The sequence below is a fragment of the Chanos chanos genome, chromosome 4 (genome assembly GCF_902362185.1).
Source record: "Chanos chanos chromosome 4, fChaCha1.1, whole genome shotgun sequence".
In the NCBI taxonomy this organism is placed as follows: Eukaryota; Metazoa; Chordata; class Actinopteri; order Gonorynchiformes; family Chanidae; genus Chanos; species Chanos chanos.
In genome coordinates, this window is record NC_044498.1 from 24,833,696 (window position 1) to 24,849,755 (window position 16,060).

The following is a 16,060-nucleotide window of genomic DNA, read 5'->3' on the forward strand; positions in this document are numbered from 1 at the left end:
TTTTACTGCTCATCCTCCAGAAACACAGTTTACCACCCACCCCACATGCAGGGCCGTTTTAAAAAAGTCAAATCCAAAACATCTCACTTGGTTTAGAAGAACGTGACTGGCAAAACTGATTTAATAACAAATTGGAGTGCATTTAGCACCGGTAAACAGTTTTGGGAGGAATGCTCTAAACCAAGAGACTCAAGTGAGCCACTGACTGACACATAAGTAAAAATTCATCTCATGCGTTGTTCAGCAGACCTGACAGGAGGAAAAGGGGCGTCTTACCAGCGTCCTGAGAATTCAGCACCTCCAAGGCATGCATCATGGCACTGGCAAACACGTTGGCATCCTCTTTGCTGCCAAAGTTAAGGCCATACACCTGCCGGGCATCACGCCACTGATGGAACGTCTGTGTGGCCTGGTTGTATTTGAGCCCCTTCGGAATGGCACAGTTTATAACCACCTACAGGGAAACAACAGCGGACATCAGTAAACAGCAGGGCAATGCCCCGACACCCCGACAACAATACAAATGTACTCTCACTGCCTCGCCTTGTTTGTGCATTCTCTGTGTATCAGCTCGGATGACTGAGGAGAGAGAAATAATTATATCTGTTATTTTATTCTTACTTTCAATGTGTTTGTTCTTCCATATTCTTGTGCGTAACATGATATAAATGAAAAAAGGATGCACACTGTGTGTGAGCAAACATATTCTATTATTGTGGTAAAACACCCTCGACAATCTTAAATATTACTGGGCTTAAGTGAGTATTCTTAAAGTAAACGCTTTATTATTGGGAGAAACGGAGAGAAAACCGTCAACCAACATGTAGTGAGAGCAGTGGCATGGTGTTTCATCACTCTGACAAAACAGGTTAATGAAAAAAAGTTCTGGGAAAATGTCGTGTCTAAATCTTTAATTAACATTTGAGGTTTATAGAAACTCACAGAAATAAAAATTAAGACCTACAGCCCTAGTGCACTTATTAATCCACGGGTCCCTTGTCATCGCTGTACAAAAGACTATTATATTGGCGCAGAACTCGGTTCTAAACCATTCAGCACCACAGAAGACACATGAACAAAAGGGTAAAAGGTCTCTATAAACATTACCTGCATCACCCTAAGAAAAGGAAAAAAAAAAGACAGTCTGAGGTGCTGGCCAGATGTGTGCACAGAGTGCAAAAAAAAAAGTCCATTTCAATTCCAAAATGCCACGGTGTGCGTGGGGAAAGTGTGAATGGATTAGCAATGTTTGGAAAGGCACTCAACCTCAGGTTGCAGTAACACAGCTGTCTATGGATCTACAGGGCAGACAGCAGTAATAAGAACCTCATAATACTGCAATGAGTCATGTGCAATGTCACTAATGTGTGTGTGTGTGTGTGTGTGTGTGTGTGTGTGTTAGTCTAACGAGAGCTATCAGGCACTACAGTGTGGCTTGAAGGCTTTTAATTGCTCGACCTTAAGCCTATTTAGTTCCTTCAGCAGCATCCCCGTGTCTCAGTGCAGGGGAACATATGAGCTTGGAAACAGGGTGGGAAAAAATTCCTTTTACATCAAATCTAGTTTCATTTCACTTCATTTATTTAATTCGAATGGGATGCATTTAAAAAATAAATAAATAAATAATCCCATGAGGAGGAAACTGCAGGAGAGCGCCACCCGGAACTGTCTCACTAATTAAACTTAATTTATTGAGTGCGAAAGAAAACAAAAAGTATGTCAGTCAGCTGGGTTGGTTTGGGAGGGAAGGGGGGGGTTGCTCACAGGAATGAAATAATGAACACAAGCATTGGTAAACCTCCTCTGCGACACTTTCACCAGCACCTGGGGCCAGGACGCAGTGTGAGCGAGTGTGAGCAAGTGTGTAGTAAACTCTGGCTCTCAGCAGTACTCCCAAGTCTGGCTGAACCTCCAGTCCATATGGAGGATCCTCCTGATCTGTCAGTCACCAGTGACCCGGGCCAGATAGAACAGACTGCAGTCAGGGGAGACGGGAATGGAATATCAGCTACATCAGCTTTAAAGCAGTAAAAAGAAAAACACCCTAGACCTGAGCTATAATACAAACATACTGTCTGAAATATGATACTGCAGCATTTCTATGTACTCGTCATCTTATAAAATAACGTTCAAGGGAAGAGTTGGAGTATGAATCAGAACGTGACTATACCAAGCATTTCTGTAATGCAGTCGGGTTGGAAGGATGACATTTGATTCAGGCCAACCAAATACCAGCTGTAACCATGAACATTTTCATGCTTGTGTTTGAAAAATTATATTTAAAAAAAAAAAAAAAGAAAAAAAAAAAGAAAAGAAAATCATTATTTTAAAAAATTTCCCATAAAGTCTCTGGCTTTTTACAAGAGCTGCCAATCAAAATATGTTCAAACTAAAAAGCAGAGGAACAACGTGGACTTTTGAGGCTGTGTTTGATACTTACTCATTTGAGGAAATTAACACACATGTAATAAAAAACAACAAATGTGTCATTTTTTCCCCATTCGTTTGGTGAAAGGCATTTGACGATGATTTATCTTTTATTCCAAAGCCGTGATACAAGGGGTGGCTGGAAACTCTGGGGATTATGACTCAGATTATAATCTGACACAGCTGATCCTTGTCTATGAGAGTGTGAATTTCAGACTGTGTGTTTCCAGCGTGCTGCCAAAAATGTGGCCAAAGAAATTTTCCCCAGACCCATCCCAGGAGGAGTACCAGACAGCTCGGAGAATGCTGAGAAAGCACATGCGCTAAACCAAAAGAAAAGAAACGTTGTGGAACAGTACTGCGTCAACGTGCCTCCATCCACCATCTGACTATCCCTCTGGATATTACTGGAGTAAAACGAGCACTTGGAAAATCTCACAGATCAGTCCAGAGACAGAAACGCTTCTGATCTCTCACACTGTCCTAACAGTGGCAATGAACTCACTCCCCACAGTCTTTTCACATGGTCAGACGGCCAGCAGGGGTGTGGCAGCTTTGATTAAGTCTGAATGATAAAACTTTATATATGTGGTATGTGTTCACGTGTGTGTGTGTGTGTGTGTGTGTGTGTGTGTGTGTTTTTATGCCTTCCTGCCATATGCCTTATTTCTCTTTTATTTTGGGTCATATTTCGTTCAGGACAAGGAGAAGGCCAAGAACCAAATGAAAATTTATTCTGACAAAATACAGGAACACTTCTGGCAGGCTGTGTCCCTCCCCTCTGCAGCCCTGTATTATTTAGATTTCAACCCCTATGCCCCCCCCCCAAATGTCTGAGATCAGGAGCTTCTGGAAATCTTAACTGGACTCATGACCCCTTTTCCAACCTTGTCTTAGAACATAGTCACAGCCCCTCTCATTAAAGCAGGCACTCGAACAATACATCACCAGTCTCTTGATTTTACCTCCATAAATCTCTCACTAACACTGATTAATCACTGCTCATTGTGCCAAAGGTAAACTTGCATCCTTCAAAAGATGAAGAAAATTTTAAGTATTTCTGGACCATACCATGTGTGAATTGTGTATTATAATGATAAAAGTGTCTGAGACTTAGGCAGGCTGAGGGCTGGGATGACTGCAATGAGGCCTGAGGCTTTAGTTTCTCTTGGCCTGGAACTGTTTGGGATGTGCTGCTGGTAGCGGATCCATTCCAGGAAAGGGGATTGTAGATCTAAGGCCAGAGTTGTTTGTCAAACACTGGCCCATAAACGATCCACGCATTCCTTTTGAGTCTTTCCATCAAAAACACCTGGCTGCACGGCCTCTTGGGTATTTACACTGTTCAATAAGCCAATGGAGTCAGTTCCTGAACACAGATGGGACCAAAGCACAAAGTGTGTCGTCATAAAGCACAGAATGCACACTGAACACACTGAACGCTGGAGAAGTCCTGTCTCCGTTTCTCTGATTTAGTGTGTGCATGTGTTCAACCTTCCACTGCAGTCGTGGAATGCGAGAATTGGACCAAATCTTACACCATAGTTTTTAGCACTCAAAAACTCTGTCAATTTTGTTGGAAAAACAAGGTCTGTATAAAATGTAACCTAACTTCTAGCGTGGTCTGTAAATCCAGGCTGTTTTCTGTCTTATAACACAGCTGGAGTAAGTAATGATGAGATTCTCAGTCACTTCATAAAGGCAATATAAAGAATAGCTGAGAGAGAGAGAGAGAGAGAGAGAGAGAGAGAGAGAGATGTACCGCCACCAGAAAAACACCACCACAAGAACAGCTAACAAGGTCCTTAGCCTTGAGACAGAATCAAGTCACTCGTCTTCCTTCAAGGCAGGCATACTCTGTTTTTCAGCGGTTATTAATTTGCTCTTCAGCTCATTACTCTGGTGTATGTCCTCTCTCTCTCTCTCTCTCTGTACTGTAAGATGGGCTAATGCTGAGGCGAGAGTGTAATAAGACACCTCTTGACAGTGGAGGCCAGTGGGGCTCAATCACACAGGAAAGCTCCACTCCATCTGCCCAGAAACAAAATAACCAGTCAGAGTCATCCCTGCCTGAGACCCCCCCAACTCCGCTAGACTGTGACCACGCCCAACCCCGGCCCCACCTCCATTAGACTGAGACCCCCCCCAACCTCCGTTAGACTGAGACCCCCCCCAACCCCGCCCCCACCTCCGTGAGACGAACAGAGACGAGATCATGAGGGAGTCAGCGATGCTGACTTTCCCCAGGTTAGGCTTTTTTCCCAAGGAAACACACTCCCTAAATCAAACTCGTCTCAGTGAGGCTGGTTTCACTTCTAATGAGAATAGCAGGTCACAAAACAAAGACACAGTCCAAGCTTGTCATAGTTTCGCTGACACAACGGAATTCACAGGCCTTGGCATGAGGGAGGGATGCAGTTAAAAAAAACAAAAGCAGACAGACTCTTGCTTACAGTTCATTTGATATGTTTAGATTGTGAAATCACACTTCCTGAGATAACAGCGAAATCTAGACATACAAGAGCATCAAATCACAAAAATACATCATCAAGAAAACAACAAAAACACGACAGGAGTGTGGAATAACCTTACACAGATAATAAGGGTCACGCTTCTGTCTCTCTCGATCCTCTTTGGTCAAACCAACCTCTCATATGTACAGAACACATCGGTAATTAAGACTGTTCCAAATCAAACATTAGAGAAGTTAGTAATTGGGTGATCTTTGTGTGACATATGCACAGGACAGATCACCTCAAAGGCTTTGAAGCTTTGGCATCTCCTTGAAACTGTGTCGAAACATATTTACACCTCTACAACAAAAACCATCATTCATGCTCAACTTCTCTTCACATCATAAAGCATAAGACCCAACCAAAATGACATCACTTTTTCATCCAGGTCGATAAAGGCAACCTCACGACTACATAACAAACAAATATCACTGCAGCACTCAGCTGTACCTATAGTTCTCACAGAAACCCTATCGACAGAGCGATCTTATCTGACCGCCTGCTGACGTGATGAAACGCTTACTGGTCTGACTGTACAAATCTCACAGAACTGCGAAATCCCATTCCTCTCTCCTGGGCTCTGACCAGAGACAGGAGGTGGCCGGTATATTGAGCCTGATTGGCTGTGACATAAAAAGCCCCATAACACCTTGCAACAAGGTCTATAAAGGTTTTACTCCCAGATCTAAAAGGGGCACCGGACAAATGACCGGTCCAGTTTTAAAAGAGGCTGTAAAATTGACTCACCTGATGGTCCTGGATTTTTCGTCCCACCACTCGGAAAGCGTTGTTGCCGGTGTGGTGGTAGATATGCACTCTGCTGAAGCCCGTGGAGCCGCCCGCCGGAACCCACTTCTTATTGGCGTCATCATAGACCATGACAGCCGCCCGTGCCTGACAAATGCTCTGCTCACTGTAACAGACCACAGAGACACGCACAGATGAGTAAAAAACAGACAAACGATAAGGTAAAAAACACACACAAATACACAAAGAGTGGACTACATAGAGAACAGTAATCCTTTACCGTTGTTTAGAAGGCCCTGAAGCGGTACACCCCCGTAAAACAAACGCTATACGTTTTCTCAAAGCCCCATGGTGTGAAAAGTGACAAGAGCAGCTTTTCCAACCCCCCCACTCCTTATCCATGCATAATTGCCACCAATCAAACAAACCAAGCAAGTAGGCCAAAGGCAGCACTGAATACTGTAGTGAATAATTTACACTGAATTCTGCCCTCCCACGCTCAGAGATCTACACACACACACAAACACACACACACACACAGAACGATAAAGCACACTTCAAACACGAATTCAGAGGAGAAGAATAATCTCCTGGCTTGGTTGGTCAGGTTTCTCCCAGACCTCTAAGTCCAGAAAGCTTTAATCACTCTTTGGCCAAGACAAAAGAGGGATTGTCACAAACAGAATCTGTAAGATGCCAGGTCATGTGACCAGCTTCACAGGTTTGATCAATATGAGTGGACGGTTCTGATACATATTATCATGCATAATCAGGACAAATTCTCGTAGGCCGAACATACACAACTTAATAGGCTGGGGTTTAAAGCTGAAGGTTAACTCGCTCAGTTCAGAGAAAATCTTTAATGAATTCAGTCAGTGGAACACACTGACCATTTTCCATGAAAAGTTATGCATCACCTCACTTAGACTTCCATTAATTCCGTGAACTGACTGAGTCAGAATTAAACTGATCTTCACCTGTACAGGTATAAATGAGAGGGATTTTATCCTGGTTTGAAGAGGGATCATTTTTAAAGTCTTGGCCAGACAGGTCACTGGCGACATCAATGACCACGCTCACGGTCACCGCTTGATTATCGGTTTGTGTTGTGCTGGGGATAAATGAGATAGAGTGAGAAAATCCCAGGATGATCTGCCAAACAGATAAAGGCTAATCTAACAGGATTGGCCACCCAGACCAATCCTTCCACTTTCATTAAGGAGCGTTTGCGCAGTGCGTTGGCACATAGCGCCATAAGAAGAGACTCCCACACAATCAGTTCGCCTCTCTCCACAGTTTCCACTACCATCGGTACGATGACCCTGATTCATCTGTGATACCAAAAGCCAGGCTGAGTCTAGAGTAGGACAGCAGATACCTGTTCTCTCCTTTCCAAAGCTGGATTCACACTCTTACTCAGCACAAAGGGATCTTATGATCCCATCCACAGAGGAGAGCCAACACGCTCCACAATTCCCATCTATCACCATCTAATACTGGAACTCCTCCTATTCACAATGCTGAGGTCAAACAATTGAAAGCCAACCTGAGCTCTGTTTACTGAGATAAGCATCATTCTCAAACACAATCCTACATGTGTAGACACAGGCCACGCATAGTCAGTGTTAGTCACTCGTATAGCTAATGCAAACAGCTTTTCTACAGCGCCATGACACTTCAGTTAAATATAACTTAATACCTGGAAATGGCCTTATGAACAACTGAAGGCTCTTTCCTCTCCCAGGCTTAGAGTGGCTAGCACCATAGCCTTCTCACGATTAGTGGAGGCTGCACTTAGATACTGCTAGCTGGAAGGGTTTTGAATGGCGGGGAATTTAAAAAAAAAAAAAAAAATCATAGTAAACTGCAGGTCTAATCTGATTCAGGCATCATCCATTCTTAGGATGAAAACAAAACAGCTTGGGAAAGCTTCTCTCTGTCTTTTCGGCATCATATCCCAGTCAGAACACACACACACACACACACACACATAGGCCTGGAGCACAATAGGCTTCAGTAGAAAATTCGAGCACTGCTTTGTAGTATTGAGTCTTATTGGGAATTTATGGTAATGAAAGCCATTTCTTTTCAAGTAATTGGTATACGCTGAATTTAATAAATGATGAGTTGCTGTTGAGTACAGCTGAATGATAACTGTCTGTAAGGCCACCGTCACACGTCTGACATGTTTCCCTTTAAGACCACTGTCGTCATATAACTTATTTTTGGTGAAGCCTGAATAGAGATCTTCTCTGTGAGGGACAGCTCAAACTGTCATCCCAGTTGTCTGCAGAGCTCACGCATTAAGTAATGGATCAAAAGGGGAAAAGGGATCGATGATGTCTCCCCATTTATCAGACAAGACGACCCTATAAGGAAAGAACTCATTCTGAAAACAAAGCGTAACCTGGAACATTGGTTAAATTTAGAAACTTCATGGATAAAAAAAAAAAAGACATTCCAATGACTACAGGACATTGCACGTAACCGAAGAGAGTTTGTTCCAAGGCAATTTACCAAAGCCACATGCACAAAAAAAAAGAGAGAAAAAATCAAAAGCATAACCACTCAGAACTTGGCTCTTGCCCTATACAACCTTAGCCACAAACATCTCGAAACTTCAGTCTTGAATGATATGTCTACAATATCGAAAGTCCAGAAGGGAACACAAGAGCTATGTTAAGGTTCAGCGTGAGGTGTATCACGGAAACATTAAACCTTTTGGCTGAGAGAACTGGGGAACTCCACAAGAGTTACATAAATTTTTACAGAGTGTTGTGTTGTCTATAGGGCCCCACAAATACCTCTGTCTTATAAAGTCAGCGGTCTCATTTAAGACTCCTTGGTCTTATATCGCACAACTCCCTTCAGTATTATAAATCTCAACTTCAACATAACATGGTGGTACTCCAGTTTACATATTTCCTACATGAACACTACGAGAGGGGCAGAGTGGAGGGAATAGACTGACAATCTGGGGTTTCATTCAACAGCTTCATTACCACTTTTTTTGTTTGTTTTTTTTTTTTTTTTTCTTTTCTTTTTAAATCACAACCCAAATTTACAGTTGAATCTACATGCCTAGCCAACGCATCTGGACAGAAATCTGGGGAGTGTTTTCAAACAAGCATTTCCTGGAGATCTCTGGAGGTACAGGCAAATTACAGACACCAATCGAGGTGGCAATCTGCTGATAAAATAAGCGTGCAGAACATCGGCAGCAGTGAGAGATTGGACACACACCGTGGCACGCTCATAAACGCTGTCTGCTGGAGTGACTCACATATCTCCGTGACAGAACAAGGTTGTTTGGACGAACTGGAGCATGACGGAAATGCACAGCTTCTCCAACAAGTCTTCATCGATCCACTTTTGTCCCAAACAATTATCGAAATATCGATATCAGTCACACTTACTCACCATTAGCAGTTTCTCAGGCAAGGACACACTGCATTGTTTTTGAACAGTTTTCAATGATAATTACCCTTCTATCCAGTTTCCCTCCTTTTCTTGATTTTCACAGTAGATAATGAACACTTTCCAGTACATTCTGCTCAGTCTGCATTTAGGAAAACTGACATCAGCACAGAAAAGAATGTAACTTAAATGATAAACACAGTGACAAGAAATGATAAAACTTTACAAAAAGCTCTGGAACATTCTCAGAGTGATAAAATCTCTCTCTAATTCTCTGATTCATACAAAGCCCTGTTCAGAATTTGAATCCTTGAAAGGTACAACCACCAGGCAATACAGATCTGATTGCATAATAAACGAAAGGAGAAGTATAGAATCAATCACTACAACGTTTTCATCTGTCAGAGGCAGACTGTGTTCATATTTAGTCTCAAAGACACCCTTTGACCTGAACTTAACAGTCAATGCAAGTTCACATTCTGCATTCAGGAATTCTGCTCTCTCACCATCTGTCCTACAATGGATGGTGGATAATTACTGTACATTCACACAAACATCTGCAGTGATGCTATGGTACAGCAAATTAAAAAAAAAAAAAAAGAAAGGGAAAGGGGTGTGTGGAGGGGGGGGGGGGCTTTTTCACTCCTTTATTAAGTTAATGTCTCAACACAAATATACAACATCAAAGGAAGCAGCGGTGACGTCAAAGCTGAAGTGCTCTGCCTGCAAAATGCCCCTGAGGGGGGGAAAGGGAGAGGGGGAGCTCTGGAAAAAACCCCAGGCCTGATTATGCAATTCAACACCAGCACAATCAAGAGGAATAATCATCAAGTACTCTCACAGTCTCACAGAGCCAAATATCCTGAGAGACTGCTCCACTGTTTCTAATCGGACATGTACAGATTGACAAAACACAAACCTGTCAGAAATAAAAAAAAAAAAAAAAAAAAAAAAGAAAAGGAAAAAAAAAATCTTGCTGATGTCAGCAATCCCCATCTAGTCTTGTAAACCTTTTACAGCACACATACAGACATGAGCAAAATCATTTGGGGACAGCTGTACAATGTTAAAGCACTGTCACAGACATTCACAGACTGAGCAATCACCAGTAGTAGCTTCCTAGCAGGTGTGCAGAAGACCGTGTCATCAGGATTTTGACCCTGTCGGAACAAAGATCGGCTGCTTGTTGAGTATTTACCGCTTTCTTTTCTCGCTTGTTTTTATCTCACAAACAGAGCTGCCTCTACAGGGTGACAGAAGGAGAGAGAGGGGGAGACAGAGAGAGAGGGAGAGAGAGAGAGGGAGCGGGAAAGGAGAGGGGGGGGGGGGGGGAGCGAGAAGAGAGAGAGAGAGAGATGGAGCAGGAAGAAAGAGAGAGAGAGAGAGAGAGAGAGAGAGAGCAGGAAGAGAGAGAACTACCACTGAATCCAGACACTGAAGTATGGTGATGAGATCTTAACACGTAGAGGAGCAGGGCTGATGGACTTTATTACTAGCTGTCAGGAGTTGGAGCCAGCCACTTATACCACCAGAGACCACACTCATCCATCTCAGCTAAATGAGACTTAGACTTGCCTCATAAACACTGCAAACCTTTCACATTCATTACAGATGTCCCACTCATATTCTCACACACTGTCTCTCTCAGACACACGCACACATACACACACACACACACACACACAAATAGACGCACACACAGACACACACGCACACACACAAACATACGCGCGCACACACACACACACACACACAAACAAACAAACACAAACACAAACACACTTTGTCTCTCACGATCTGTCTAACGCCTCCTTACATTTCATTTTCTCTCCCAATGTCAGGCAGTCCTGGGTAACTTAACATAAAACCCACTGAGACTCAAACAGGAGGGAGGAGTCCAACCCATTTCAAAAGATAACAAAAAAGACAAGGAAAAGTTCTGGGAAAGAAAGAAAGAAAGAAAGAAAGAAAGAAAGAAAGAAAGAAAGAAAGAAGACCACATTCTCCATGTGGGTCTCTCACTGTGTCCATATAAGGCGCTTTCGGACCAAACAGTTCTAGGGTCTAATTTGATAGGAACTACCCCCTGGGGAGCTTCCCCTAGAACTACATACGTTCTAGGGCTTTTTTCTGTTTGCATTCGCACCGCCAGTAGGAACGCTGAAGTGGCGTAAGGCAGCCGACGGTACAGCAGCTAAGAGCTGTTGTTTACGACTAACCATGGATAGCTGCACATTTTTAAGTACAAATGTACTGACTTTTAAAACCTTTTAAATACTTCCAAAAGGAAAAAAATGCCATTACTGCAGCAAAAGAAATCGACAAACTAGACTACAGTATACACAATTAACCAGTTTTATTGAATTTGAATGACAGAAATATTGAGTGCACATTAGATAACATATAACTGCCTTCTCATTAACGAAAATGAAACTGTATGGCAACAGACCCAGTCCAATGGAAAAAAAATGTCTCCCTGCATTTATGCATTTACCACCGCAGCAGCAGTGAAAGACTCGATGGGCATAGTACTTTTCGGGTGCTAGCATAGCACTTGTGCCTGATGCTTACTCGCAGCATCATGTCTTTTTTTCTTTTTCCCCGCTGCAGCCCTCAAATCGTTAGCTGGATAAACACATTTTCATTTTAGGTTAAAATGCGGCTCACAGCCACATAAGCAGACACACAAGCACCTACCAAAGCAGAGTGTACGCTACCTCTTCAATGCACAAATATACATTGAACGTTGCAGAAATGGTCATTGTTGGGGGATATAAAATACCGGTAAAATAAAACATAAAACCATAGGCGCTTTCGTACCGGAGGAACTTTTCCATAGTTCTTAGAACTGTTGGAGAAAGTACCCCTTTTTTCGCGTGTTCGCACCGCAGGAACTTAGAACGATTATAGTTCTTAGAACGCCGTTTTGAGGGGCCTTTTCAGCTCCTACTTCAGGGTAGGTACTTTCTCAGTGCAATAGGAACCTTGTGACGTAGGTGTACAGCCATTGGTCCAGACGCAGGCATAGATGATTGCAACCGCCATTTTTAAAGGACCCATGCAAAATATAAAGTCTTAGAACATATTACATTTAGTTTTTGATTTTCATGTCTAAAATGTCTTAAACTGTCTGGAATTGTAGGAGGGGAAACGTGTTGAGATCTAAAGTTCCAGGGTCTTCAGTCTACTGTTACATTGATCTTCAAACACAGGTGAGGGCAGATTTACTCTGAATGCTTGTCACGGTTGATGAACAACAATGTTAAGATGTGGTTCAGAGGTTTCATGCAATTTTGTCATATGGAGGAAAGCTGGCTAAAAGCCTCTCTCAGACCCTTTAATGGATGACAACATGTGGAAAATTCTCCAAACATGCATGAAACAAGGACCACAAGCTTAAGAACAGCATTATTGTGCATTTTTGTGTTTGGCTTGTCCATTAAGAGCATGTTCCTTTGGGGCTGTGAATCAGTGGAGTGGAGTCAGGGGGTAAACCACTGCATTTCCACGCACAGCTGTGTGGTGTTTCTCAAAGCGTCTATTCTCAAAGAGGACCAGGGGGAGGAAGCCAGGGTTACCACATCAACCCGGCTCTCCGTCTACCCTGGGACAGGCTAGGAACAGGCCAAAAGCCACCCACGCTGGCTGCATCCACAGCCCCAGCCAATAAATCAACAGATTTACGACACGCAGCAGAGAGGTAGGACTAGAGTACTCAGCAAAAATGACCAACTCTCCCAGCCTGAGAGTACTCCATAAATCCAATTTTTTTGTGTGTGTCTTTTAAGGCTTTAAAAGTGGGAGACAATGACTGATTAAAGGTCCTCTATGCTTAGAATGAAGAAATGATGTTTGAAAAAAAAAAAAAATTACACTTTATGGAAAATGGTTTTACACTGGGGAAAATGATGTCTGTCTGTGGCATCCTATTCACCAGTAATGTACTCTCAGCAGTGCATGCCCACCTGTTTACCGGTTTAGCAATTGCCAAGTCATGACCATCTGGTCGAGTCTCTGAGTCTCGAATGCTAACCTATACCTATGATTCTAAAGGAAAGTAGCAGTTTTGATGTTTGAGGAAAAATGCACATGCACAATAAACTGAATTTAGCAGCGATGAATATGCTAACCTAATTCCTTCAACCACAGAGGAGAGGAGAGATAACTAGCTAATCATTAAGAAAGAGAACAAGGGCTCAAGTGGAAAAGGGCTTTCCAAGGCAAGCTTCATTAACATGAATGCAAAACATCTGCTGATTAAATATTGATGAGTACCCGGCATTCCGGCTGGCACAGTTACATGTAACCACATGTTTGGGGAAGCAAGAGCATCCTTCCAATCTGCCCAGAAAGAATTAAAATGGAGACAGGGAGGGAGAGGGGGACATAACAGGGGGAAACCATGAGCTCGTCAAATCAAGTGGACTCATACCAAGCAAGCAAAGGCAATACTCTTGGAAGCACAGTGCAACACATTAGGACACCAGGACAATGCATTCCCATTGGCTATCCAACTCTCCTTGTCTAGAGTAGGGCTGAACGATTAATCGAATTCAAATCGAAATTGCAATTTGAAACAATGCGATTAGCAAATTGCAAAAGGCTGCAATCTAAGATATACATTCTGCTGAGCATCTGACCCAGGGCTTAAATGGTCCTGTCAATGGTTTTACAAATTCATGCCATCCTCCTTGTGTGACAGTCATGCTCAACAATCATAAGTGCCGTGCTCCTCGTATACCAGCCATGCTCACCAATCAGAAGTGACCCGAGGCGACTGTGTATACGCCCCACCAACAACAACAGGTGAAACCCAAGGGAAACGTTACATTCGTGATGCAGAAAAATGGCCTCCAATGAGTCAAAAGCAACGTTTGAACATTTTTAAAAATTTTTAAGATTATTATTATTACCTTATTTAGGTAACTTAACACAGTCACAGCTTTTGTGATAACTGTTCTATGTTAGATTGTTCTATGTTTTATGCCAATTGAGTAAGGGATAATGTAGAGCGAGCTGGTCATTATTGCGAAATAAACCCCGGCAGGGTCAGGGCCCTGCATCACCCTGTTGAGTTTATTTCACAATAACGACCAGCTCGCTGTACATTAACCCGCTTGTTTCATGGCTACTTACTAAAGAAATAAAATTGTTTTGCACAAAATATTTATTCAAAAATTATTTTATTGCTTCCGTTAAAAAAAATTGTCCGTTATAGATCAGAACTGCGTCTATAGCAATGATCTGTTATTCACTGCAGCCGTCTGGTAATCAGAAATAACAGACCGTAGAATGCTGTACCTGACCACTCAGAATCAAGTATTCAACAAAGTCATGTAATAAAAAAAATGTAATACATAGGCCTACATGTTGGAAGCAATATCTTTAAGTTCTCATCCTCGCATTAGAATATAGAGCAGTTAATATTTTGATAGTATCTCATGTGGTAATGCTCTATCTCGTGTTTTAAATCTGTTACACAGTGAATACTGAACTGAAGCTTCACTTTAAAAAATTATATCCAAAATCAAATCGTAATATCTGTCAGAAAAATCCCAATTAGATATTTTTCTCAAGTCATGCAGCCCTAGTCTAGAGAGTTCCAAACCACTGCAAAAAAAGGCTGTTCCAAATAGAAAAACTGTAGGTGAAGGACAGACAGTACAAATCATTTACACTGAACCTGCAGACAGGTGGAAGAGTACAGCTTCAAAACCAGGAACAACTGCCTTTCAGTTTAAATGTCTAAAGTTTAAGCTGACACCGAAAGTAGTATTGTCACAATATTAACTTTAGGATCGCAATATCGGTACTGAAACCATACCCCGATAGAATACCAATATAACAAGACTCGTCTGCATCTTGAAAGACCTTGTACAGCCTTCAATATTGTCCAGTACAGAAAAATGGAGCAATATGTGCACGTGTAACATATTTTGAAAACAAACCATGGTAATTAAGTTCTGATCACAGTACAGGTCTGTTCTCACTTTGGCCTGTGGGACTACTTAGCCTGGCTAGAAACCGCTTGGCCTGCTACAAATGGCCAATCAGTGACTAATATTTCACTATTCCCACTGGTCATATTTTCAGCTCCTTGTGAATGTCAGGACAGTAACTAATAGATCCCTTATCCTTTGTAACATGGCTTTGTGCCGTTGCTGGGCACACTTCTATCTCTGTGCAAAACAACGACAAGATTTCAGATCTGGCTCCTAGTTTGTGGACAGTTTGGGGATGGCCAGGATCAGCATTTTTAATGTCTCGTTCATCCAACTTGCGTAATGCACCATAAATAAATTTACACAAATCCTCTCAATGCACTGGACCCTTTGAAACAACAACAAAAAAAGTATCTCTGCTGATTTTTACCTGCTCCACAAGGCACAGGAGCGTGAGAAAGTATTCTACGGCTATTTTTAAACAACTTTCCTGTAACGTGGGACTCGCGTCGGCAGAAGGCGGCTGGCTTGCTAGAAGTGTCCAAGGCTTGGTGTAGGTGTAGTATGGAGCTGGAAATAGGCTTGGACTCCCACAGAGAGATGGAAGTCGATCTATCAACTCAAAAACAAGTGCTACACTGACTGGTCTTGAAACCTTCAACCTTTTTTTAGTCATGAAAAGAAAGGAAATAATTGAAACGCACGCCCATACAAACATCTGAGGCATAGGAGGTACAGCTTACTACATAAGCTTTGAAGACTGTTCATAGTCTGAGTGGATGAGAGTGTTTAAAGAAGAGAAGAAGTGTGAAAATGTTAAACACTGTACAGTATGTTAACGGTTTAATAGGATCAGGGAGTCCTCAAACACCAAAACGCAGCAGTAAACCCACTGATTTTTCTCTTCTTTTGTTTGCTTGACAGGTATACCTTGAGGCACAAGTGCCCTGTATATTGATGAGTTTTTTGGGGGTTTTTTTCACTATTCTCACCTCTTGCTCTGCCTTTTCCCTT

At 42.4% G+C, this 16,060-nt stretch overlaps 1 protein-coding gene across 2 annotated transcripts in view; it reads right to left on the reverse strand.

Moving 5' to 3' along the window:
* enah (ENAH actin regulator) overlaps positions 1-16,060 on the reverse strand; it is an 87,693-nt gene that overhangs the window by 38,892 nt on the left and 32,741 nt on the right. For both annotated transcript variants that reach the window (XM_030771439.1, XM_030771438.1), the window contains exons 2-3: positions 5,688-5,853; positions 277-454 (exon numbers count right to left, since the gene is read on the reverse strand). In XM_030771439.1, coding sequence (XP_030627299.1) covers positions 277-454; positions 5,688-5,853 — 344 coding nt within the window. The remainder of the gene's footprint in view (positions 1-276; positions 455-5,687; positions 5,854-16,060) is intronic.